The sequence below is a fragment of the Tenrec ecaudatus genome, chromosome 3, assembly GCF_050624435.1.
Source record: "Tenrec ecaudatus isolate mTenEca1 chromosome 3, mTenEca1.hap1, whole genome shotgun sequence".
Taxonomy (NCBI): Eukaryota; Metazoa; Chordata; class Mammalia; order Afrosoricida; family Tenrecidae; genus Tenrec; species Tenrec ecaudatus.
This window is the reverse complement of record NC_134532.1, coordinates 78,221,773-78,247,387: the sequence shown is the minus strand read 5'-3', so window position 1 is coordinate 78,247,387 and position 25,615 is coordinate 78,221,773. Positions and strand designations below refer to the sequence as shown.

Here is a 25,615-nt window from a genome sequence, read left to right as displayed (position 1 = left end):
TGAGACCCTTGCTTCCAAAGGCATGAGATGCGAAGACTGTGCTCTGACACAGGGAAAAAGAGAAAAAGAAGGAGCAAGATATTTTGGACAAAAGGACAAATGGATGCAGAGGAAGAAAACAATGTACAGAAGACTGAGTCTGCAACGACTTTCTCTTTTTTTGAATATACAGAATTGATTTTAAATAGGACTATTCCAACAAATTTGGAATCAAAGATAGATCTAATCATTAGAACCAAAGTCTTAATTTCACGAAACCCATACTACTAAAAGATACAAGATACCATGGCTTTTATTATGTAAGCTAACAAAATTTATTATGTGAAATATTAAATTCGCATTTAAAATACTTCCAAGTAAAAGTATATGCAAAAACAGATAGATCCGGTTGACGCAACTAGAAGCATGACAAGTACACATATATATAAATTCAGTGAACATTAAATTCAGTCCAAAAGTTGAGTGGCATCATATTGCACCATAATGTTATTCTATAAAAAAAACCACATGCATAGAGTTTTCATCAGATGAAGGCACACTTATTTCATAGTATCTTACCATTTACACAAATAGCCCATAAACACCATCTGGCTGTGTGATTACTGCACCAGAACTCTCCCCAGGGGGAAATCATTTAACTACAGAAGAATCCGTTTTATTCCACATATTCCATGCTGGTACAAGTATCAGTACCAGAGAACCTTAAAACACACACAACGCTGTCCATAAATGAAAATCCCTTTGCACTGTTTATATTTTCATAGTTGAATAGCTCAGTACTCTGGTGAAAATGTGGTGCAAAGAAGCAATTTTGTTCTTTATGCTTAAATCAATCGATCAAAGACATCTTACAAAATATGGGTAAAAATATGCTCAATTGTCTTCACGAAGTTTCATTATCCAATACCAGCATGCAGTAATCCCTGGGGAGACGGGAACCATTGATTCGCATCACTGTTTTTCTCACTGGCCCGCTCAGTGCTCAGTTCCTTTTCAGAGCACCAGGCTACAGCCAACATACCCTTCAACTGTGGAAATGGGACAAAGGCAAAGTCATGACAAATGCCTTCCAGTTCTCAGTTAAAGGAGATGCCTGGTCTCTAAATTATAATTTAAGCACAGATCCAGGAGAGGGCTGCCGGCATGAACCTAACAGTAAACGTACTACCATTGTATCACAGGGTAGAAGGTTCTTAACACTTGCCATACAATATGGAAACTATTTAAATAATTTATACATAATATGTTAATATGAATATGCCACAGTTTCTAGCCCTTTTGAAATACAAAAAATGTTATAGTGATGAGGTCACATTTTAATACAAAGATTTCTAGAGCCATTTTTACAAAGTAAAATACAGATTTACACATAATAAAGACATGAAAGATTTACTGTGAGATGAGATCTGTTAATAACTAAAAACCATCTCTACCAGTGCAGCACTACCATCTAATTCAGGTTATGTTAACGAAGAACCAAGCCCTCTGAGATTTAGGATAAAAATCCTTGTCAGAAAAAAAATAAGTTAAATTAAGTTTACCAAGCATTCAGTCGAAGAGGCAATATGTCTTGCCTTTTTCTGACTGATGCTTACAATGAAACCACAGGGAGTCTACCGTGAACATGAGAAAAACACAAGTGCATGTTTGTTCACCTCTGTGGCACAGGGGGGCGACAATGTGTTTTGTGTTACTAATCAATGTGTACTTAACACATCGTATGCTTACATTTGCTAAATTAGCGAAATATTGAGAGGTTCCAGTGAAACATGTTCATGATTAAGGTGCGACAATCAATCAGGTAGAAAGACATAAGATGTTTGAGCCAGTCCCCGTGGGAACAATTGTTTTAAAGGCAAAGTGTATCCTCAAAATACTAAGGATTCTGGGAAACATCTTAAGAAATATAAGTGGGTTTACCACTCTCTGAACACGGATACAGGTTTGTCTCAAGTTACAAACATCGACTTAGGCACATGGAACCAACTCTCAGAAAGCTCATTATGAAAAAAAAAAGTTGAAATACACACAAAGGTTTATAAGAACAAAAAGCACTACTTTGCAACATAAATCACAAATTATGCTTATCACTGTAGTACTTTGTTGAAATCATTTCTTGCTTCTTTAATTTTATTGTGTGTGTGTGTGTGTGTGTGTGCGCGCGCGCGTGCGTGAGACACTAGGGTCCTTTAAAAAGTTCACGGAAAATTTCCATTATCATTTCATTCTATTTTGCCAGGAACTTTTTGAAGCAGCCCTGTATACTATGACAACAATATTATTAACATTAGATACAACGTACCTAACAATCCTGATTTATGTATTAATTCGCCTTACAGACAGAACAAAAACTCATTTGAAATCCAAGTGCTGGACATCAGGTCAAAATCTCTCTTTTTAGATAGACATATCACAAGTTTAGGTCCATGTTTATAACAGCAGTTATAACACACACACACATGAACTCTATTATGTAACATATTTTCCCAAGTAAATGAAATGGATAATCTGAGAGTAATTAAAATATACTTGTGATTTGGTCAATTATATATTGAAGAAATAAAAGGTGCTATGTGGTAGTGTTTGAAATAATATGTACAGTATTTCACTACAGATCATGATTTCTGTTACAGGCATATTTTCATTTGTATTTTTCTCATTCCTCCAAGGTATTTTTCTATCTCAATATGACATTACTTATATTGTCTTCATCTGTAGATTGAAATTTAGAATAAAGAAGGAAACTAGGGTAAATTCATTTAGAAATCCCTTGAAAACTGTGCAGGCCCAAGAAGACCAGAGCCTCACACTTCATTGCCTCTGAGTGCTATATGACGATGTTCCTAACAATGCTAATTCATAGGAATATGTATGATCTAATCTACACTTATGTCAGAACCTTTCATAACCTAACCAGTTATAGAGTCGTGATATGACTATGTTCCAGTCTATCTCTCCACAAGAGGCCGAACAAAATAAACCATTGCCCAGGGGTGCTCAAACTACAATCAGTACTGCAAGAAATAACTGCGCATTACCCTTTTTAATTTATTTTTCTAGACTTCAACATAGACTCTAACAGCTTCAACAAGAGGTAATAGGGCTGTGCAATACAACAATTCACTTGAAAGTCACCCTTTCTGTTCTCCTTAATCAGTAGTGTATATATTGGGAGGGGCAGAACCTCCCCCCAAAAAACAAAAAGCATGTGCACTTTCAAGCCAATGCGCCATTAATGTGCCAAGTGTCCCACAGTCTCTAGGAAGAAGTGCTGTCTACCACACTGTTGAGGCAGTCATCGATGCCATCCATGTGCACACTCGTGTAACAGAGGGCTACTGGAAAACTCTACGTCAGCTCCAACCTTTTTCAGCCCAAGGGTAACCAAGAGCAGGAGTTTTGGTAGAGACCCCAACACAATAAACCTAAGTGATAAATTCACACCAAGGGAATCTGCACAATTATATAAGCTGCATGGACCCAAATTTCAAGTTCAAAGGCTCAATTCCTATCTCAGGGACATCCTGTCAAAAACCAAAAACCAAAACAAAGGAAGTCAAGGACACATTCAAAGAAATCATCACAACGCATCAAAAGGTAAAATTAACACCATTATTGGAGTATATGAAGTACAGTGTCCCACAAATATAAAAAATGGAGGACATTTCATGTTACCATAGGAAACAGTCGATCCATACAACATCTAAAATTTGACCAAGCATGGACTTTTAGATATCAACTAAGTTGACAATGTAACAATTTTAAGGGAACATTACTTCCAAAATCAAACCTTTAGAAATATCTTATGTGTACACTACTAATAAACTCTAGTCTCCTTAGAAGACACCCTTTTACGTATTCTACATGTGACGGTAAACCAGTTGCATGCTAGTTGTTACCGCCTTATGCTCATCCCATGTGCGTAGTGGAATTGACAGAATGGGTTTGCAGGGCTGTGAACTTTAGGAAGCATATGACCAGGTCTTTCTTCCAAAGCATTTCTGGGTGGATTCAAAGTGCCAATCTTTGGGTTAGCAGCCAGGCACTTAACCATGTGTGCCACTTATGGACTACATTGGTATAATGATCGTATTTATGGAAAAATGACATTCAAGTACATGCATATGTAATCATGATTATACAGACATAGGGGTACAGAAAGTTTGTGGAAAATGAATGAAAAGATCATGGAATTTTTCAACACATTGTGAGGCATATGCATATACATGAAACAGAAGCCGTCACGCTCTCCTTTTTAAATTGATCTATATCCGCCATGAGTTTCCTGTCAGTTACACAATACCATACTTGAATTTCAGACTTTTACCACAAGTTCAAATGAAGCGAGACTATATTTAAGAAAAGTTCAAGTTTTCAAGACTCATATGCATTTAGATCCCCAACTTCTTAATGTTTCTTCCCACACTAAGTAAAAGAGCTATGTCGTTCATTGTTTTTCTGTGATAAAGAAAAGTGTGTGCATGTGTACGGAGATATATTCCTGCTAACATGCATTTTGAGAAGTGCATTTTTAGATATTTTAATTAACTTCCAATTTTGTTATTTGAAACGTGTTTTCCATACACCAGCTCTATTTCTAAATAGAACAAGTATCGATGTGTATATTTTTGCCACAATTGAAAAAGAAAATTGCACGAACAGCAAGGTCCACAAGGAAGAAGAAAATGTGCTACACTGGGCTGTGGTGGTGATTGTACAACTCTACTTGATGGGACAGAACTATTGCACTCTATGAGGAGTGATGAAGTGTCAATAAAACTGTTTTAGAAACAGACAAAGCTTTTAGAATGATTTTATCTTACAGATTTTTAAGGCCAAATTATGCTGGTCTTTCATAAAAATAATACCAAACACCTAGTGTAAAATCTGGTGCAGGGCCCTGAAAGAGACATACCTAAGTCAGGGTCATCAATGTACAACATAAAATTAATTTTTAATATTTAATATGCCCCTATATTGCATAATAAAGGGCTACAAATCACATAGGAGTTTTTATTTCCTGCTACTCTAACCTTTAGTTTTCTAACTTTTGATAACCTACATCTCCATTATAAAATGCATCAACTTTAACAGAGGTCAAATATGCACCCTTTCTTAGCATTACATTTGTCTGCAAAGACAAACAAAATAATGAGTTTCCTGATAACTGATTACAGTTCATGAAAAAGTCGGCTGAGTTATTTAATTATACAGTGGTAACCATCTGTTGATGCATTAAATAGCAATTGGGGAAACAATTTTACTGTACACATAATCAAATTTGAAATTTTGCCCCAATGTGCAGATTTTAATGTTAGATAAACTGCTCTACCTTGCTGATATAATTAAACCGAAAGAAAACGTATGGCTATTGAATTAATGCTGATTCACAGCTACCCTACAGGGCAGGCAGAACTGCCTGGAGAGATGGAGACTGGAACTCACTGTCCTCTGTCAGAGCTACTGTGGTTTCAAACTGCTGACCATGTGGCCAACTCCAAACCACGATACCAGCAGAGCTTCCAATATACGGTAGCCCAAGAAGCTGTCTTCACCTTGGCTTACCAGAAGTGGGGAATTACAGTCCAGGCGCATATACATATGTGCGCTTACACACACCTGCCAACGAGGGGTGTAAATAGAGGGAGCCATCTTTTTCTGGGAAATATCTTTAATTACTGAAGGAAGATAGGATCCACTTCCAGCTAACCAAACTACCATTGGTAATAACCCAGTTTTCTTCCTTTGACTAAAATACTTTAATACCTAAAATGAAAAAAAATAAGGAAGGCAGATGGACTCATCATTCTCCATGGAGCAGCTAGTGAGTTCGACTTGCCCACCTTTCAGTTAGCAACGGAATATTTAACTGATTCTGCCCCTGGGCCCCTTGTAAAGGTTGAAAGCCCTCTAGGAAGAGAAAGGCATCTTTCTGAATTCACTTAGAGATCTAAATGCTAGGTTTCTCTGAAAATAATTTTAAAATTAATTCTGAGTATATTTAGTAAATTCCCTAAGTAGTAAAAAATGAAATTAGTGAATTGAGTAGTCACATGTAAAAATTATTTGTAATCATTGTTTCTACATTGTCTATGCATTTGTGTATAGATTATCTCAGCTCACTACTATCAAGTCAATGCTGACTTATAGTAGCCATATAGGACAGGGTAGAATTGCTCCTGTGAGTTTCTGAGCCTGTAACTCTTTATGGGAGTAGAAAGCCCAGTTTTGTCTCCTTTGGAAGGGCTGGTGGCTTCAAACTGCAAATCGTGTGGAATGCAGCCCAGTGCATAACCACTAGGCCCCCAGGACTCCTTATGAACTCTTTAATCATTTTAGTCTGTGAGATTCTTTCAAAGATTCTCATTTTCAAATGAACCCACATTTAAGGATTGTGGCCATAAGTAAACACTACATCTTGTGTGCATATTAAATAAGAGTCAATGCATAGCATGTTATTACTTTGATTTAAAAATCCAACAACATGTCTAATCCTCATATAAAAGCTCTGTCTAAAGACACATTCTAAAACTACTTCTCCTTCTACTAAGTTATTAGTAGATATTGTTTTGGCAAGTTGAAGATCATTAAGGTGTGGAAATTATGGACAAGGCTAGATATCGAAGTGAAAAATTTTAGAAATCTCAGTTACAAATCTTATTTAACTCTGACATTTCTTTCTCAATTTCTATGTAAATATATGCCTTTTCCTAATTGATCTGGACAATTTTATCTGAAGAGATATTTTAACAGAATATAAAATGCATGAAGGAACTATACAAACTATCAAGATTCATCTCCAGGTAAAAATAGTTGCAAAATTTTTTGAAATGTGTCAGAATGATGAATATTGAGTATAGATGATTATAGTGATGGGCATAATATCTTAGAAATGTGAGGAATTTTTCTTGTACAAATAATGAAATTTGATGACTAAAAAGATTACATATGAAGATCTATATATCAAGCACGAAATCATTTGTGAAGCAAGTAGTTTTTCTATAGAGGATTTAATGCCAGGCTACTGCCATTGTAAAAGACATAATGTTATATCCCTTCCTAATCAAATTTACCAACATGAAAAAAAGGCACATAACCATAGAATTCCCGATAATTAAAACATATAACATTAGATTATATCAAAATGTATGTTTAATATATACTAATTAGATAATATTAAATTTAAAGGATTTTATGTAAGCATATTTCCTGAATTTCCCTCAAAAACAATAGTCCCTGGAGCTCCTTTGTAATGTGCTCAAGAGCAGTAGGCATCCCCCCTTCCTTTGTTCAAGATGCTCTGAGTGTAATCCATAAATTATCAAGGGTTCATGAGGAAGGGGGGAGGGGGCAGGGAAGGGGGGAAATGAGGAGCTGATATCAAGGGCTCAAGTAGAAAGCAAATGTTTTAAGAATGATGATGGCAACAAATGTACAAGTGTGCTTCACACAATGGATGGATGTATAGTTTGTGTTAAGAGGTGTACGAAAGGTGAGAGATAAGGAATTTGGTATGTCTGTATGGCAGAAATCCTGCAATGTCAGGGGAAAGTAAATGTCTTCCTTTCCTACCTAATAATGACCTAATGCTCCTCCTTCCCCAAAGAACAAAAAACACTTTTCACAGTATAGTAATCGAGAGTGTAAAGCCGTTTTTCCAAACCTATATATACAAAATACAATTCGGTCTTCAATTTGATGTTTCTTATCCATGATGAGATGAACTTTAAAGAAATGATCTTCCCTCGCTCACGAAGTAGGCAGAGACTCTGAAGAATGACATGAGCATTTGATGCAAGGTTGTGTCAGCTCCCACAGGTACACTTGGTTATATCTAATTTTCTTTAAAACTAGCTTGACTATAGTATAAGATTCATGTAAGAAAAACTGACTTGTTTACTCCATCCATTACCAAAACATGAACGTTTCTGGATTTCCAGACTATGTAGTATAAGTCCATTTTGTGCTTCAGCCCTTTTGTAGAATCAAGGTCAGGTGGTCGAGATGTGGGATGCTTAAGTTCACAGTTTATGGCAATCTTCTTCTGGTACAACTTTCAGTATTATTTGTAATGCTCTGGTTATTCTAGCTACAAATAAAGAAAAACATCACAAATTAGAAAGGCATAGAAATGAGCAATGCAGCAAAATGACAGCACAATAAGAATCATCTGGGGTTGAATACTAAAAATATGCAGCTACCTATGTCACAGTGCTTCCAACAATTATTTACTTTGTTAGAATCCTTTCACGCTCAATTAATTTATCACTTCTGTAACTCCCCATTATGTCTTTATTCATGACCCTGGAGACTGCAAATATTTTGAGACAATAGAGCCACGATATAAATTTTCAAAAGTACACTTCATCTTCCCCGTAATGTTGCTTCATTGTTTTTGCACCTGTGATGACACAGCCTCCTCAATAGAATCCGCAGCAGCTCCGCCGACCATTTCCAACCTCTACTGGGTAGCATGTGATGGAGCAAATCCTTTCATCTCCCAGAGCCTCCTTTGCCTCCCCCATCAAGTGGAGGGCTGGAAGGGGATCCATCCTACTTCCAGTGGGCCTCCACGTTTCTCTCCAGAAGCACAACATTGGCACTATCTGACATGTTAGCAAGGAAACTTTCCAGACCTCATCTGAGATATGCTGATAAGTAGACAGGGCCAACAAGAGTGCTTCTGATACACACCCGAGCCTAGGAGCCACTGGACTGCTCTACTCTCTGTGTGCCTTTACAGCGGTCATTGGTCCTCGGAGTCTGGGAACCTGTGCTGGCAGGGAGGTTCTAGTTTACCTCTGACTGCTGTAGTCTGTAGTCAATCTGCACAGAACTTTGCAGATGTCCACTGGCTGGGGAACATCCCAGAGTTTACCCTCAGCTTATCCCAGACAGAAAGCCTTGCTCCTCACTCACCAATTTCACCTATCACGACCCCTTCTAGGCACTAAAAAATGACCTGTAAACATGTATTTTTAATTCTTTACAACAGTATTTTCCAAGGCAACTTTTCTGGAAATACTATTTTTTTATCGTGGACATGAATTATTACAGAGGGCTCAAAACAGTGCTGGCCAATGGTAGACTGTGTGGAAATGTTCCCTGAAAGAATCGCATGTGTGTCACAGCCCGCTCTTCACATGGAAAGGTAGGTGGCGCACAAGGGAGCACTCAAGAACAATTAAAGTCCATGTTCCCAGGAAAGGGAATTGTGAAAAGCAGCCCATATGAATAGACTTTGGAGGGATAAGTAAATATCAATTGCTAGAAAGGGACATGTGGCCTTTGTACGCAAAGGCGCTAGAGCTACCTACAGTGATTGCAAAAACAAGTGGTGTTAAGCATCTTTTATGGTTGAATGCAATGTCTTGGGGCTAAAGCAACCTTCCCAGTACTTCCTCCCTGGACAGGGAAAGCCTCCTAAACAAATTTCCCCAATAATGCCTTCTTTCTGCTCCTTCAAGCCCAACGCTGAAGCCATTTCCAAAAGGGGCTTTCCCTTTGCTTTCTTAGCCATCTTGCTTCTCCATGGCACAATGCTGCACCAATGCAGAGCAACTTGGATCTCATGCAATTCCTAGTCATTTTTGGCCCCACACGCTCCCGCTGGCCCCTCCCTTTAGCTGCTTACAGGCCAGCGACTCTCTCCTCACATCGCCCTCCGCCCCCCGCACCTCGCCTTTCTCTATCTCCAGGTTTCATCCCGTCAACAGTCTCTCCAGTGACTTTCTTAAGCTCTCTCTTCAGAGATCTCAAGAGGTGAAAAAACACCTCATCACCATCGAGGCTGAGTGATTAGGACAGCGAGGAATTACTGGAACCACATCAACGTTTTATGCTAGGAGAGGCACAAGAGAGGAGTCAGGCCCGCAGAACCAACGAAGGCTCTCGGGCAACTTGCTACCTGCCTGCCTGCAACAAACAAACAAACAAACTGCAGCAGATATATGTCCATGTTCATTTCACAGTTCACAATGTAGGGATCATCAGCCTCAGGTGGATAAATTTGAGCTGATGACTATGCATTTGTTTTGAATTAGAAGACTGAATAGCAAGGTTGATTTTTTTTCAGCTTGGCTTTTCCTGTTCAGTAGTTGTTCTTGAAATAAGTTCAAACAACAACTGACCTTGAAAAATCAGGCTTACACAACCACACCGGATAAAAGGGTAGGAACTGAAGCTGAAACTTGGTGATGTTTGAGAAAGGTTAGGCTACTGAGAAAGACGGACTCAGAATAGTACTTTCATTGCTAGTTTGCTCCCCAAACCATTGTATTGGGAGCTCGTACAGATAGCATACCATTCCGCAGTTCAATCACGTCAAGCAGTACTGTACAATCAGTTTCAAAACACTTTCTTCCTTCCGGAATTCCTTGATATCAGCCCCCTTTCCCCTTGAGCTCCCCCACTGGACACTCCCCCCAGCTCCCCCACCCAGGAACCTTTATTCTATTTGTTGCCTCTATCGATCCTGGGTTTCATTTCCCGAACAACAGAAACACCTACAACAATTACAAATGATACATACACAATGACAAAATACATCTGAGGTAAACACCATTATGAAGAGATATCTTTTTTTTTTAATTTAAGCATTCAAAACCTTTTTTCCCATGCATGATCGTGTGCTATCCTTTAATGAGGCAGTTTGGATCTCTAAAAAAAAACTGTAGGTACACTCACTTAATTAACAATATAATCTTCAGAAATGCCTATTGTGCTTATTAGCAGGTTTTCAGTGACCTATCACAAAGCAAGGCTGAAAATTACTATCCCCCTGCCCCCAAATTGATGAGTCATTTTGCTGTTATCCAGTATTCATTTTTTTAATCTACAAATACTTCACTTAAATAAAGCCCTCCTTCCTATCAATCCCTGATCAAGACGGACCGGCTCCCAACCATCCCTTTTGCTCTCTGGCTTGGTAGTGTTTGGCTAGGAAGCAGAGGCAGCCACGTAGAGCATGGGTGGGGGGGGGGGTGCGCTAGAGTTCTTGGCTTTTCTACCTCCTGGTATTTGAATCTGCCACTGGGACATTCTCCCCTGTCTCCGTGCCTGAGAAGCTTGTGTTGCTAAAAATAAATAAATAAATACACAACCAGAAGAATTAACCACTTTGTCACAGATGGCAAAGAGAAGAGAGAGAGAAAGAAATTCCGTGCATCTAAGTATTCCCTTAAGAGCATATTTTCTTTTCAGCCTAGGAACGCTATCAAACCAAATGCAGTTCAATACTGGCATCGTGTGGCCACAGAAATTCATCAAAGCTCTGAAGCATCTCAGAGCCTTGGTTCAAAGCATTCCCTGGCTCTCAGGACTAAGCACCGATTCTGCCTCCTGCCTGGCAACCCTCCTTCTTTCTCCCTGGAAGCAGGGAAGGTGAGATGCGGTTTGGAAGATTATCACTTTCAAAGGGCAAATCGACTCATCTATCTCAGAGTAAAAATAAATGACAAAATCAAGGCTAAGGAATTTCACCAAGGAGAACCATATGCTGTGGAATGATGAGCAAACTCCCCAAGCAAAGGCTCTCTCGGTCTCCAAATTCCCACGGAGTTTCTAACAACAGCGGTTGTTGCGGGCACGGTCAGGGTTTCCTTCCGAACTCTATGGGGACGAGCACTTTCTGGGCTTATGTGTGTTTTCTTTTGGTCAAAGGCTAGGAAAATGCTTCTATTGCAGCAATAAATATTACGAATTTTCTTTATTTTACTCCAAGAATGCTGCCTAAGAGAAAAATCAAACAAAATTATGGAGGATTGTAGCTTTTTGCTGTTCACTTGCAAGGCAGCTATAAAGATAAAGAGTTACAATGATTGCACTTTACAGGCACAATTGCCGTGCTCCCTGGTAAGACTTAATGGAGGTTCTGAGAACCAAATAACCATTATGGGACTACTACATCGCTGCTTGTTTCACAAACGGCTACCACTAAATTTGGAAGCCTTGTGTATGCTCAGAACATCATTAAGAGACAGGGAAATAGAAAGAAAGAAAAAAATAAACCAACTTTAAAATGAATGAGCCTGAAAAGACATCGAATGAGGAGGAGCATGAGACACCCTGGAAAGTACACGGTGCCAAGTGCTCATGCGAGCACGAAGGAGGAGGACATTTCTCCCTGGCTGACCGCCAGCAGGACGAACACCATGCCTCCAGACAGTGATTGAACAGTGAGCGTGCCCTTCATTCTGCTTCTCCTAGTGGCAGTTCAACGCCAAGGCTAACCAGTTGCACTTCTTAACGCATCTTGGTTTTCCGTGGCACTCAAGGCCTCTCACTAGGATCAGAGATAGACAAAGGTCTCTAAATAGTAAGGACTAACGTCATCTGATGGTGGATGTTGCATATAAAGCCCTTTTTCGCACCTCTGGCAAAGGTTCTATTTTTAGTGCCTGCAACAGAAAAAAAAGGGGGGGCAACTAAAAATATTCTACAGAAAACCAGTTTAGAAAAAGAGATTAAATAATCTCTTCGGCAATCAGTATATCCACATTAGCCTCAAATAAGCCAGCTTGTAAACGAACTCTTCTTTGGGGAAAAGCATTCCAGCTACAAAGTGAACTCCAGGTATAAATAGCAGTAGAAGGTCTAAAGATACCAAATACCAATTACAAGCTAATAAAGAGCGGTAGCAAAACTCCACTTTAAGTGACTGCCTTCTAATCGAGCTTTTGCAACATATTTCAGATTCAATATGTAAAACAAGCACTTCCTCTCCATTGTTTACTAAAATTAAGTTATGTATTTAAAAGTTTACCGGAAACCTTCTTGATGAGAGTGGCCTATGTGTTGTGTGGCAAACCCAAGGGCACCAGATGATCCGGGGGAGGATGGGGAGACTTTCCACTCACGGAAAGAGCTACCAACTCTGAGACCCACTGGGGCATTTCTACCTTGTCCCAAGGTCTCTACGAGTCCAGATTGGCTTCATAGTGAGTTTCAGTTTGGGTTTTGTTTGTTTGCAGTTGGGTGTGGGTGGGGAGAGGCTATTTAAGATTAATTATGGTAAAATAAGTAAACTGAAACAGGAGGAAAGTAAACATCATAGTCTACACCAATAGGAAGACAAAGTCTGGTCCTGTAGCTTCACTTTGAGGGATCTTTGGTGGCATAGTGGTTATGAATTAGGCTGTGATCCACAAGGTCAGCAGTTGGAAACTGCCAGATCCTTGGTGGGGAAAGATAGGACTTTCTTCTCCCATCAAGAATCACAGCCTCAGAAACTCACAGGGGGCAATTCTCCCCTGTCTTATACGGTTGCTATGAGTCAGCATGGATTAGGTAGCAGTGAGTGAGCTTCACTTTTTAGATCTCTTATATGCCAGGTACCCACTCTAAAACAATCAGGATGTTGATGTCTAACAGACATGGGTTCAAATTATAGCTCTCCGGCTTAAAACTTTCTATATATATATTAGTCTTCATGAGTCCTACTTTCATAAGTTACATGTAGGAATCCCATAGTTCACACACACACACACATCTTAATGAGGATTGAATGCATAGGGAAAGGACTCAGCACAATTCCTGAGAGGGGGCTGGACGTTTGAGAGGTTATTCATAAACACACCGCCCTACTCCTGGGCTACTATCAGTTGTGCTTTTCCCGTTTAATGGGTCATAGAGTCCTGTTCGTTTTTCCTCTTCATTACCTTTGTTTTCTCTGGAAACCCACTGCCATCAAGACCATTCTGACTCCCAGTGACTCTCTGTCATCTTTCGAAGACTGAAAAACTCAATAAGAACCAACCTTTTCCCTGCCAAGCAGCTGGTGGGTTTGAATCACTGTGATATTTAGGTTTGCATTAATTTGTATGGGCCAGAATTCTCACTATTTTGACAGCTTAGGCTTCCCCCATGAGGGGATAAAATATAACGAATTCCATGACACAACCTCCTATTTGCTAACAATCATGGGAAGATAAGGGTCAAGTTCACCTCCTCACTGTGGGCACCTTCATGATGTTTCCTGGAGCATATAGCCTACTTCGTCTATAAGTAGATGGTGTGGAATGCTTCTTTGCGTCTCGCTGGTCAGGATCCTGCATCTGACTTGTCTACCTCCATTTCACTGGACTTGAGTAAAAGGCCAGCCACATTGTTGGCCATTCCTGAGATCCATCTGACCTGCCAACCTTGGATTCATCTGTCTTCGCACCTCCCTCCCTCCTGGTGATATAGCCCCCATCGCAACATGAGCCAGGAGAAGCTTCCAATTCACCATCTGACCCAGACTTGAGCTGGACTGGACTCAACAGCTTCTACAACTTTGTGAGCTATTTCCTTGATGTGAAATTCTTAATGTGTATGTATTTAAGTGTGTGCGTATCACTAGTTTGCGGTAATTATCTAGAGAACCCAGGCTAACCAAATCACTGGCCCTGTGGTTCGCACTCAAGCACTTATTGAACAGTGCTACCAGGCTTCCACTGTCTCTTGAACCCTGCAACTACTGTTTGTATTCAAATGTGCCTCAGTCCACCTCAGGATTACTGTGGGAACCACCAAACTGATGTGTCATCTTTTGCCTCCCCCTTCTTAATAACCCATTATCACTGGCACCAAGGTGGTAGTTCTAGAACACATAACTGCCTGTCTTTGAAGTATAGCTCGTTTGCTTATTATCTATATGACTTGCTATAAGATAAGCAAATTCTCCCATACTGAAATGCAAAATTTATGAAAGAGGGATGTTTGAGATTATAGATTGTTTTACTTTCTCTACCCTAGAAATATTAAATAAGAGCATACATTTGCCAACACATAGAAATCTCACATTAGGTTTGAGTCATTTTTCTTTTCTTCATTGCTCTTGCTATCATGACCCTCGTGTGTCTCATCCTCCCTACTAGGGCAGTGCTGTGACCATGGCACTTCCACCTGTACAGGTATGTGCATCTTCACGTCTCATGCCACTTTCAAGTTATATCCTATGACACAGAATCATCTAAAGGCATTGAGCCCCAAATAAAATATCATTCAAAAGTACAAAATTAGGTCATTTACATAATGACTGATAAAATTTAAAAAGTTGTTTTCCTACTAAATTATTTCTGAAGCGCAAACTAAAGATTCTGAAAGGGATTCCGTGGCTACACCCGAAATACCCTTGCTTTCATTCCTTCTCAAAGATCCCATGGAAATGCAGTGACTGCCCCAACAGGGTCTCTCAAACAGTCATGAAACCACCAAGACTCTCACCTGATAGTCTTCGAAACCACTTTGGTTTCTTATCCCAGATAATAAAGAGATAATATGCAGGGATCCCCGTCAGTGTGATGACAAAGCCAACCCCTGTGCTAAACGGGTCCGAGTACAGGGACAGGGCCACCATGGAGAAGCATGCGAAGGAAAAGAGGGCTGGGATGAACAGGGGCACCTGGAAGACAGCAAAGGAAGACTCATGTCAGACACACAGACACAGGAGATGGGCTCAGAGTGCTTCAATCATGTGAGCGAGTTACACGTTAGTCACACGGCAAGCTGCCGCCGCCCTGCAATGTCACCGCAGTAGCACATCCTCTTTACTGGGGCACAGAGGATGCCTTAGACATGCTCATGCAGACCGTTCTTAAACCTTTGAATGCTTCAAAATCGAAGGACAGGAAAGGGTGTTCATCAGAAGTTGTGTTTGAATTCACTTACTCGTAGAGTACCATTATGATTTATGCTTCTGATTTTAAGAGACTGCCTCCTTAATAGTTATGATTAAAACCCACTTTAAGGTAGAGTCAAGAGCACAGGGGGCATGTTATGTGTTAAAATTTTTCAGCCCGCATTGATTTTCTGCAGGAGGCTTACAATAAGACCTGACAGAAGAGAAGAGGCCAATTCCTATTCAACCACTAATAAAGATGTTGCCAGCATCGGACAATAAATATAATTAGAAACAAATTCTGACAACATCATTGGTGTTATTCTTTTTAAGTGAATAAATGGAGAGACCAAATCGCCCCCACAAACACTCAAGGGTGAAGGAGCTGAGAAGTGTGTTTGTCGCCAGCCTTCCCAGAAGGAAATGCCTAGATATGGGAGATGGACATCCTTGAAGGTAATAAACCTATCTGTCTTCCCGTCCTCTCTCTGTTTTTATTCCTTTTATAAAGTCTAATGCAGAACACAGGACCTTGTGCAATTTAATAAGCCTTAAGATTTAAGAAGACATAAGTGTAGTATCCTTTGTAGAATTTTAATTAGTGACAGTGTCATATCGGTCTTATACTATTCAGTATAATGATAGAGAAAGGTGTCTAATTCATCCAACATTTCCAGGCCCTGAACACCTTCATGGAAAATCAGGATAACAAATACCACTTGTTTTCAAAATGGTCACATACCAAGTTCAGGACATCACATAGAACACAAGATGGATTATGTTTTTGCAAGCTAAATAAATCCAATAGAAAGGTACCACCTGCAAGAGTTAAATGTTTTATCCCTGAGGATGCTACCCCCCGTCCCTCCTTCCCATCATCAAGTTATGACAAAGGCAGGCATAGGAACGAGGGGGAAGATTTATGTAGACCCATCAATACTGCTGAGGTTACCTTGAAAGGACGGTGCATATCTGGGCGTTTGTATCGGAGATAAATCAGTCCGGCAACTGCCAGCCCGATAAAAAGCCACCTGGCAAAACTGAGGAAATTCAGAAGACTGTAGAGATCTCCAGAGAAGAGCATTATCATCGTCAAAGGGTGCTGCAGGAAGGGGAAAAATTCAACCTCAGTGATATAAGAGAACAGCAAAATACAGGTGGTTCACAAACACTAATGGTGTAGATTATTATCTGTTTTCAAAGGCTCTTTTACCAAAGAACTAAAAACCTAGATTCCACTAACTTCTCGTCTATGCTTGCTCTCAAAATCCCTCAGAGCACTGACTGTATGTGAATTATCATCACGAAGCACCTGCAATTCATGTTCTATCCCTTTATGCTGGAGAGAAGATAATGTGGACCCCAAACGGAAAGGACGAAGGACTGAATGGCTGCAAGATTTAAAGACCCAGAAACTGAAGTAATTAGTAAATAGCAAATAATAAAGCCGTGATTGTGAGGATGGTGTAGAGCCAGGTGGGATTTTATTCAGCCGTCACTATGAATTGGAGCTGACTTGATAACACCTAACAAAAACAAGAAGGACTAGAGGTACATCCCACTGGGACATCTTAGAGAGCACCACAAATTATCTAGGTTACCTGTACCCATACAACACGGGCATGTCTAGGTGACTCTGTTTGCTCCCAAATGCTAACGGTTGACCTCTTCTGCCTGCACACTGACTTTGCTGTGAGTCACTTTCAAACCCACAGAAAGGACGAAGTAACGAGATCCGCAGACTCTGCAGCTGAACACGCCAATGACGGCAAGACTGAGAGCAGAGGCTTACAGTGAAAGCCCTCTTCACCAAAAAAACACACACATCTATTCTTACACGTGACATTACTGTCTAGATTCCACATGGAGAGTGCACGTCCCTTGAAAAGAAGAAGAAAATCAAGTAGCAGCAGCAGCTTAAAAGCATGTGGATTGTGTGGGTGGGGCTGGTCAATGCATTCTAGGGTGCTGCTCAGAGCAGATTCCAGTCGAAAGAAAAAGAACATTATAAAATTGTACCTAGAACTGAATACCATTGCCACTGGGTACTTGGGGAGTTTTACACTTGGACACTGTCTTTTGAGTGCGCTAGTTCATGACTCTGTTTCCCAGCCCACAGAGCTCTACAGCTCACATTTCAGTTTTGTGCTTTCATTGCTTCCCTTTAGGACTGTCCTCAAATGTCTCTCTTTTAATCATGGAGTCACCCCCATCCCCACCCCCTGTCTAGGATTTCAGAAATTCTCTGGCTAATTTTTCCCCCATGCATTTCATCATAAGGAACCTATGAGGAGATGTTTGGGTGTTTGGGGAACAGAAACTTTGAGTTTACGCTCCTAAAGTAAAACTGGAACAAATGATTATTCTACATCTTTTCCTCTAAGGCTTTAGGTTAATGCCAAGTTAATGGTTTTCCTCAGACCACACAAATCTTTACCAGAGTATGATGGAGAGAATGTAGTTATGGCCCTAAACATCAACTAGGAGTCACAAGCACTGAGTCAAGGTGAAAGGAGAGAGGCATTATCTTGTCTCCACCATCCTCTGCACAGAAACACCATCGAACCATAAATGAGAACGTAAAGGACAATCTGAAGCCTGGCTTGATTTCCTCATTGCTGCCCTGTTGTTTGAGCGTCTATCTAGATGCACTTGTTAACGAGCATTTACCAAAACGATGACAGCTGGCAGCGGGGTGTGCTTGCTGACGTGGATCATGGAGAGAATCTCGGGAAGGTGACCCTCTCGAGACGCCACATAGAATAACCTGATGGGAGAGAAATGGGGGTGCAGTTGACTGGACAACCAACCATTTCAGAGAAAATCAGAGAACTCCAAGAGAACACTCATATTCTAGTCAAACCCAATAGGCTGGTATTTCTTAGGTGAGTGTGTGCGGTGAACTCTTTTGAGAAAGTAGAGAACATCTTGGGAAGTCTGACTTTGAGGTTTACAAAATCTGCCACACAGTCTGAAATCCCTTGAACAAAAAAATAGCAATGTCTCCCTCAGCACAGCGAGCCCTCCCTACAAAGACTTGCTCGTGACTTAGTGCTAGGTCCCAGTATGATATCTATGTGTGCATGAATCAACTATATACGTATATGTACACACACATATGTACCTATCCGTATACATGCACATACACAAGGATATATAACATTCACATGAAATGTGACAAGATTCTAATCATTTCACAATAAGACAAACAGGGCTCCTGCATCGATCAAGACAGAGAGGATGCAGATGATGTAGTGTGATTTCTGGTGTAGCTTCCTTTATATTTTTCTTGTCACCTTTAGCGAAACCAAAGATTTTATCACCAGAAATAACATGCTGTTGTTGTTAGATACTATAGACAAACTAAAAAATGCCTCATTCCCAGCTTCAGAAAGTCCTGTGAGTAGATGAACACTGCCCTCTACTGGGCAGAATAAAACATGTTCCTGATACTCGGAGCAAGATTTCCATCTTGCAAGCCCCTTTGAAAGAGCAGCTTTGGAATCACGATTGCTTTTCTTTTCGAAGTTATCCTGATCATATCCAATCTCATAGACAGATTTTTTTTCCCTGAAAAGACTTGAACTCACTCACCTGGAGACAGCAAATACACCTCCATTCATGGAACCGAAGCAGGAGAGGGCAACAAAGATCGGAACTGCTAATGAGAAATTCCCCAGTAGTCGCTCAGAAAAGGTCTAGTGAAAGACAGAATGGGAGAAATGAATGCTTTACCAGAAAGTGAAATAAAATGAAACAATTTAGGCCAAACTCCCTCTATGGTTTTCTATTAGCCTGGTGACACGTGCGTGTTCCATAATCCCTCTCTTTGGTTAGGCTCTGACCAACACTGCTGACAATAATCAAAAGCCAGGAGCACGCATGGCTGGCTGCAAAATGTTGGGCAAAGGTCTAACCAAGCACCCCTCTCTCTTTCCAAAAAGCAACGGTCCAGTTATTGAATCTATTTTCAATTTTTACAAGTATCTTCTCTGGTGGGTAAAAATAACTCTATTCAGAAGTTTTTCTTTGGGAAGTAGGAATCCGTTTGTGCAACCCTTCTCTTTGTCTTAGAAGGCCACCTTTTAAAGTGAAGTGCATGTACACACCGAGAAGGATTACATGTATTTGGATTAAACACCAAGCCTGATATACATCCTGATCTGGGGCGGGTGGTGGGGGGTGGGAGGGAAGTAATTGCTGACTTCATCACACACACACACACACACATATTGCTGGATATCTTTTCCCCACAAAAGTCATACTAGCTGAATCTTTTTCTTTATTGAGACCCTCCTTCCCTGCTCCCTGTCAGCTGGTTGCCTATCCATTCAGTGGTTTCCTTTGGAAAGTCACCGACACTGGTCTGAGATCATTAACCCTCAGAAAACCTAAGAGAGAGGTAAAATTTCTGAGAGTTCGCATGAGGTCATAGTGTGGGCACCATTGCCCAGGTCCATGAAATATGTTAATTTTCCAAGATGTATGTAAGATTCCTTAACTGTCTTTGACATGGCTGTTGCTACTCAATTAATGGACAGCAGTGTGCCCAAAGGAAATGCTGCCCTTTCTTTGTCTAGCCGATGAGATGACTGGCCTAACTGACCTGCCATCAGAGAGGTTTGGGCATTTGTCTGGTAAGACTCATGGCAGTGCGCACAGTCCCTTCTAAGACTGTGAACTTGTACACAGGTTCACATGAAATGAGATAATGCATTTCCTGCGGCTGTAGCTGAAATGAGGTAATATTGACTATTTTTAAAGGAACTGACATTCAACATTGGGAAGTTTTTCTTTTTACCCTTCATTGTGATGAGGTCATAAATGAATGTTCTTTTAGTAGCTAATCTTCAAGCAAAATTAAAGCATCTTTTACAGAAAAATATGCTCATAATATCCCCTTTGGTAAAAGAAACATTTCTCCCTCTTTGGAAGGAAAAGCTTTTGGAGTCAAATAAAAAGTTTTTTTTGATGCTATAAAGTTCTATGTATCCATCTCTAAGGGAGTTAAATGTGCATCAGCATCTTTAGGATTCTAAGAAGTGCTATAACTCTGGTATCTTTTTAACTTGGAACCACCCAGTCTTTGCCAAGTCTACGAATATCCCCGGAGTGGTATTCCAGAGGATATACAAACAACAACAACAACAAAAACACACAACTATTTGTGGTCAGCCTGGAAGAAAAGTTTGCTAAAAGAAAGAGTACAGAGTAAATTGAAATTTCCACCCAAAACCACAGAAGCCAACAACAACGACAACATAACAGTATTCATTTAACTCTCGTCTAAGCCCACCTGCCCTTAAAGACATGTTGGAAATTGGATGCCTCCTATTCAACAGACCTTGGCAGATTTCCAAGCCTGTTTGAGGTGGCTTCAAGGAGTTTGTAGAAAAAAAAAATGGAATTGAAACAAAAATAGGAATAGTGTAAATAGAATTCACATACAGGAAAATCATACAGGATTTTAGTTGAGCTATCTAATGGTGAGATCTAAGTTTTAAATTATTCATTATCACTCAGGTTAAGAAAAAGAAAAGACATTTAAAAATGCTTTCTGCTAGAGGGACTGCTACCAAATTACATCAACTCATTAACCTGAATTCAAATTTTTATTTACTCATCTTGGACTTACCACTGCTACTGCTTTGGAAAGCAGCAGCTCTTCCGCACTAATGGTGGTGAAGTAGGCCACATTGGTCAGCACATAGCCAATGGTGACAATGGCCATGGATATGCAGATGGCCAGGGGGATGGTCCTGGAATGCACAAACGAATCACTCATTAGTCATCTCCAGGGACTCCTTCTCAAAAGCCAAGGAACCTCGCAGGTGTCTTTGCATGAAGATTACAATGTGGTCTATGACAGGTTCTTTGTGATATGATAGGCTCTATGTCATTTATGACAGGTTCTACATGTGTATGAACATTTCATCAGGCGAAGTGTCACATATTCCTTCGTAATTTAAAAAGTTCATGGGGGTGGATATTTATTCCACCATATCCCCCAAACAGACTTTTGTGCTTAAAAAATGCTCTAAATGTTATAGCAGTGTTTCTCAAATTTTACTTTGCATCTTGATTTTGTATATCTTTTTCCAAGTGAAGTCCAGATGAGTTAGCCCTATAGAGACAGCAACTGGATTAATAGACTCAAAGGAACATGACCAGGGAGCCCAGCAAGAAAGGAGGAGACAACAAGGGTACAAGGAAAATGACATGTCCTGGCATTGATGGTGGGCGGAGTGGCACACTTCTTGGGAATGTGGTTGAACTATTGACATATATGATATATCAATTGTACATCAGTGAAAGTGATAAAAATAAACTAATTAAAACACACACACACAGGACTGCTAAACCCCACCTCAGAGATTATGATTGGGCAGGATTTACATTTCTAATCATTTCCAGGAGGTTCAAACTTCCAGCTAGGGAACCAGTATCCTCTGAAATCCTTCCACGCCTTGAATACTTGCCAGGAAGTGCCCACGACTTCACTTTCACTTCCACGGTTTCCCCTTCAGTGGCTCTTCTTACCGGTAAATAAGTGCACATCTTTGGATGCATGAGAGCAGAGCAGGTCTACCTTCCTAAATGGTGGCAATAATAATCTGTATATAATACAAAAAGCACAGAAGTGCTCACAATAATGACTTTGCGCTTCCCTGCTGTGAGTTCAAAGGAGGCTCAAGATCCTGAGTCCCTAATAAAGTAGCAGCGAAGATAATCCTGTGAAATTGGAGGTGGCATGCTGTGGAGCACACACGAGTGGACAGCGCTGGCACTGTGTGGTGTCAAGAAGTGCCGTGCACAAATGCAAGGTTACGTCCTCATCTGATGCAGTGGCAATGCCAGAGAGTTACTGACCCTGATCATTCGATTCCATGTTACTGATACACATTATTTGCTTAACATAATCACCTCTTCATACTCTTTCCAGTTCAGGCAACGGAAACCTTCAGCTCTCTGCACAAAGGCTGCAGGATGGCTTGGGGGTGGGATGGGGTGGTCACAGTGCTTATCAGCCCTCACAGAGCCTTCACTCTGCTGGGTGCTACTAATGAAGACCTCAATATAATTTCTTCCCAGACAGAAGTGCAGTTCAGGTCCAGGGGGGTAAAAAGGGCACTGTCTGCCTTACTCCCCAAGCCGAGTGTGGTTAGCACACTAAGTCCCTGCTCACGATGCTGAACAGCAATATCTCCTGTTGAGAACAAGCAAACCGAGCCAGTCAGCAACTGCCACTCTATGCTGCTTGGAGTCTGACGCTCTCTTGATCCCCCAAGCCTTAAGCCTTGATGGGGAAACACACTAACCTCTAAATCCTGGCATCCTAATGTGAAAGTAGCGATGTTTCCCTTCCCCTGTGTGAAGAGTGTCTGATGGCATTTTGTTAACCCCATAACACACATTTATTTTTTTCCTCTTTTTTTGTATTTTATTTTTTTAATCATTTTATTGGGGCTCATGCAACTCTTATCACAATCCATACATACATCAATTGTGTAAAGCACCCTTATACATTCATCGCCTTCCCGCTTGGGTTCCTGGAATCAACTCATTTTCCTTTTTTCCATCCATCTACCTCTACATTTCCCCCTCCTTCGTGAACCCTTAATAATTTTTAAATTATTATTTTATCTTATCTTACACTGCCCGGCGTCTCCCTTCACCCACTTTCCTGTTGCCCATCCCCCAGAGAGGAGGTTATATGTAGATCCCTGAGATGGGTTCCCCCTTTCTCCTGCTCCTTCCCTCCTGGTATCACCATTCTCTTAGTTGGTTCTGAGGGGTTCATCTGTCCTAGATTCCCTGTGTTTTCAGATCCCATCTGTACCGCTGTGCATCCTTTAGTCTAACCAGGTTTGCAAGGTAGAACTGGGATCATGATAGTTGGGAAGGAGGAAGCGTTTAAGAACTAGAGGAAGGTTGTGAGTGTCATTATTGCTACACTGAACCCTGAGTGACTCACCTCCTCTCCACTACCCCTCTGCAAGGGATACCCAGTTGTCTACAGATGGGTATTGGGTCTCCATCATGCACTCCCCTCATTCATGATGATATTATTTTTTCCCCGCCTTTGTTGCTTGAAACCTGGTCCCCTTGGCCCTTCATGATTGCACATGTTGGTGTGCTGCTTCCATGTGGGCTTTGTTGATTCTGGGCTAGATGGCCACTTGTGTACTTTCAAGCCTTTAAGTCCCCAGACATGATATCTCTCAATAGATGGGTACCACTAGCCTTCTTCACCACACTTACTTATTCACACATTCGTCTTCAGCGTTTTTATGTGGGGAAGGTGATCACACAATGATGGTTTTTGTTCTTTGGTGTCTGCTACCTGATCCTTCAACACCTCGTGTTCACTTAAGCTTGTGTGCTTCTTCTCTGTGGGCTTTGTTGCTTCTGAACTAGATGGCCACTTGTTTGCCTTCAAGCCTTAAAGACCCCAGATGCTCTATCTTTTTGATAGCCAGGCATCCCAAACCAGGAAGGCAACATAAAGCATGGAGGAATACACAAAGAGACTCGACCATACGCTGGCCCCAACCAGAATTAGCCCAGCCCCCACCATCAAAGGGAGTATGACAGAAAATGAAAATAGATCGTGTAGTGTGGGAAAGGAACTGACCTACCACACCACTCCCAGAAGGAAGCTGAAGCAAAGGAAGGAGGAAGAATGGAATGGAGCACACCTGGGTCCACCAAGCTCAGAGAATGATAGCCCGGCTCAAAGGGCCCATTGTACAGAGAGGACCATACAGCTGGCCCCACAGCGAGCTGCAACCTCCTGCACCAACCCATGGCCCTACACGGGACAGCACCTCAGACACAGTGTGGGATGTGCGACTGAGTTGACCCCACCACACTGAGGCAAAACACTGGGGGTGTGCAATGGAGCCACGGGGAAGCAGAGAAAGAAGAACCTGAGGGTGTATAAAGGATGGACTTTGGGGCCAGGGTGTGGCACCCCATCAGACTCATCTGGATAACACACATTTCTAATTGCAAAATTGATAAATGCTAAATTTAACTGAAGAACACCATTGGATCAATGCATTTTTTAAAAAGTTAAAAGGAGGGACTGGTATTAAGTGAATTAGGGAAATTATTTTTCTTTGAAAGAAAGATTGTATGAAAATCCAATGGGACATGAAAGAGGACGCATTGAAGTGTATGTATTTCATTTTTATAGAAACAATGTCCTCCTCACACAGTTTTTTCAAGCCTTGCAACTTGTGTGCATGCACTATTGGCAAATGCACCTTACACCAATATTTGGTAAATGTTACTGATTTCATTTCAATTTATTTTTTGGACATTGGTTTAATGTTAGCAGTACCAAAGCTTAATTGATGGTTGGTATTTTCCTAACCTAAAACAGTCAAGGGTGATGGGACATCGTGCTGAAACAGAAGAGTAAGAATATACCAGGTTCTAAATATGAGTAAGTAAGAAAGTATGCTAAGCTTAATACTATAAGAATGTGATACTCTTGTGTATTGTTTTGCTTTTATGAATCTTAAATGAGATGCGAGTTTTGATCATCAATATCTTTGACATTGACAAGTCATCAGAAGAAAGTCTGTTCTCTTCTTAAAATAGGACATTGAGGTACATTCATCATCATCATCATCATCATCATCATCATCATCAAATATCTGGCATCCTCAAAGCATCCCCCACCCCACCCCCATCATTATCCCCACTGAAATAAATCCCCGCAGACTCTCTCCTGTGACGATGGAACTGAATGTACTCATTATCTTCACCCCCTTAATTATCTTTATCTTCTTTCATAGGGGTGTCTGCCTGTCTGCTGGCCTACAACCCCAGCCTTTTGAAGCTAGTATGGATTATTTCCAGGACTACCTCACCCTAATGCCACCCCCACCCCAAACAGATGCCTGTAAATATGCCAGATGCCTGACTTCATTAAAGCCATGCTAGAAACCCTCCATCCCTCTCTCTCGGCACCCCTGCTCTGAGGGAGTGCTGACTGCTATGTTT

The 25,615-nt window shown here is 40.8% G+C and overlaps 1 protein-coding gene across 1 annotated transcript in view; it reads right to left on the bottom strand.

The window, feature by feature from the left end:
* Nucleotides 1–306: 306 nt before the first annotated feature.
* The window catches only part of SLC7A11 (solute carrier family 7 member 11), an 89,681-nt gene continuing 64,372 nt past the window's right edge, over nt 307–25,615 (bottom strand). The window contains exons 7-12 of the mRNA XM_075543782.1: nt 21,237–21,360; nt 19,196–19,299; nt 18,272–18,368; nt 16,554–16,703; nt 15,208–15,385; nt 307–8,089 (exon numbers count right to left, since the gene is read on the bottom strand). Of these exons, the coding sequence (XP_075399897.1) occupies nt 8,022–8,089; nt 15,208–15,385; nt 16,554–16,703; nt 18,272–18,368; nt 19,196–19,299; nt 21,237–21,360 (721 nt within the window). The 3' untranslated portion in view covers nt 307–8,021. The remainder of the gene's footprint in view (nt 8,090–15,207; nt 15,386–16,553; nt 16,704–18,271; nt 18,369–19,195; nt 19,300–21,236; nt 21,361–25,615) is intronic.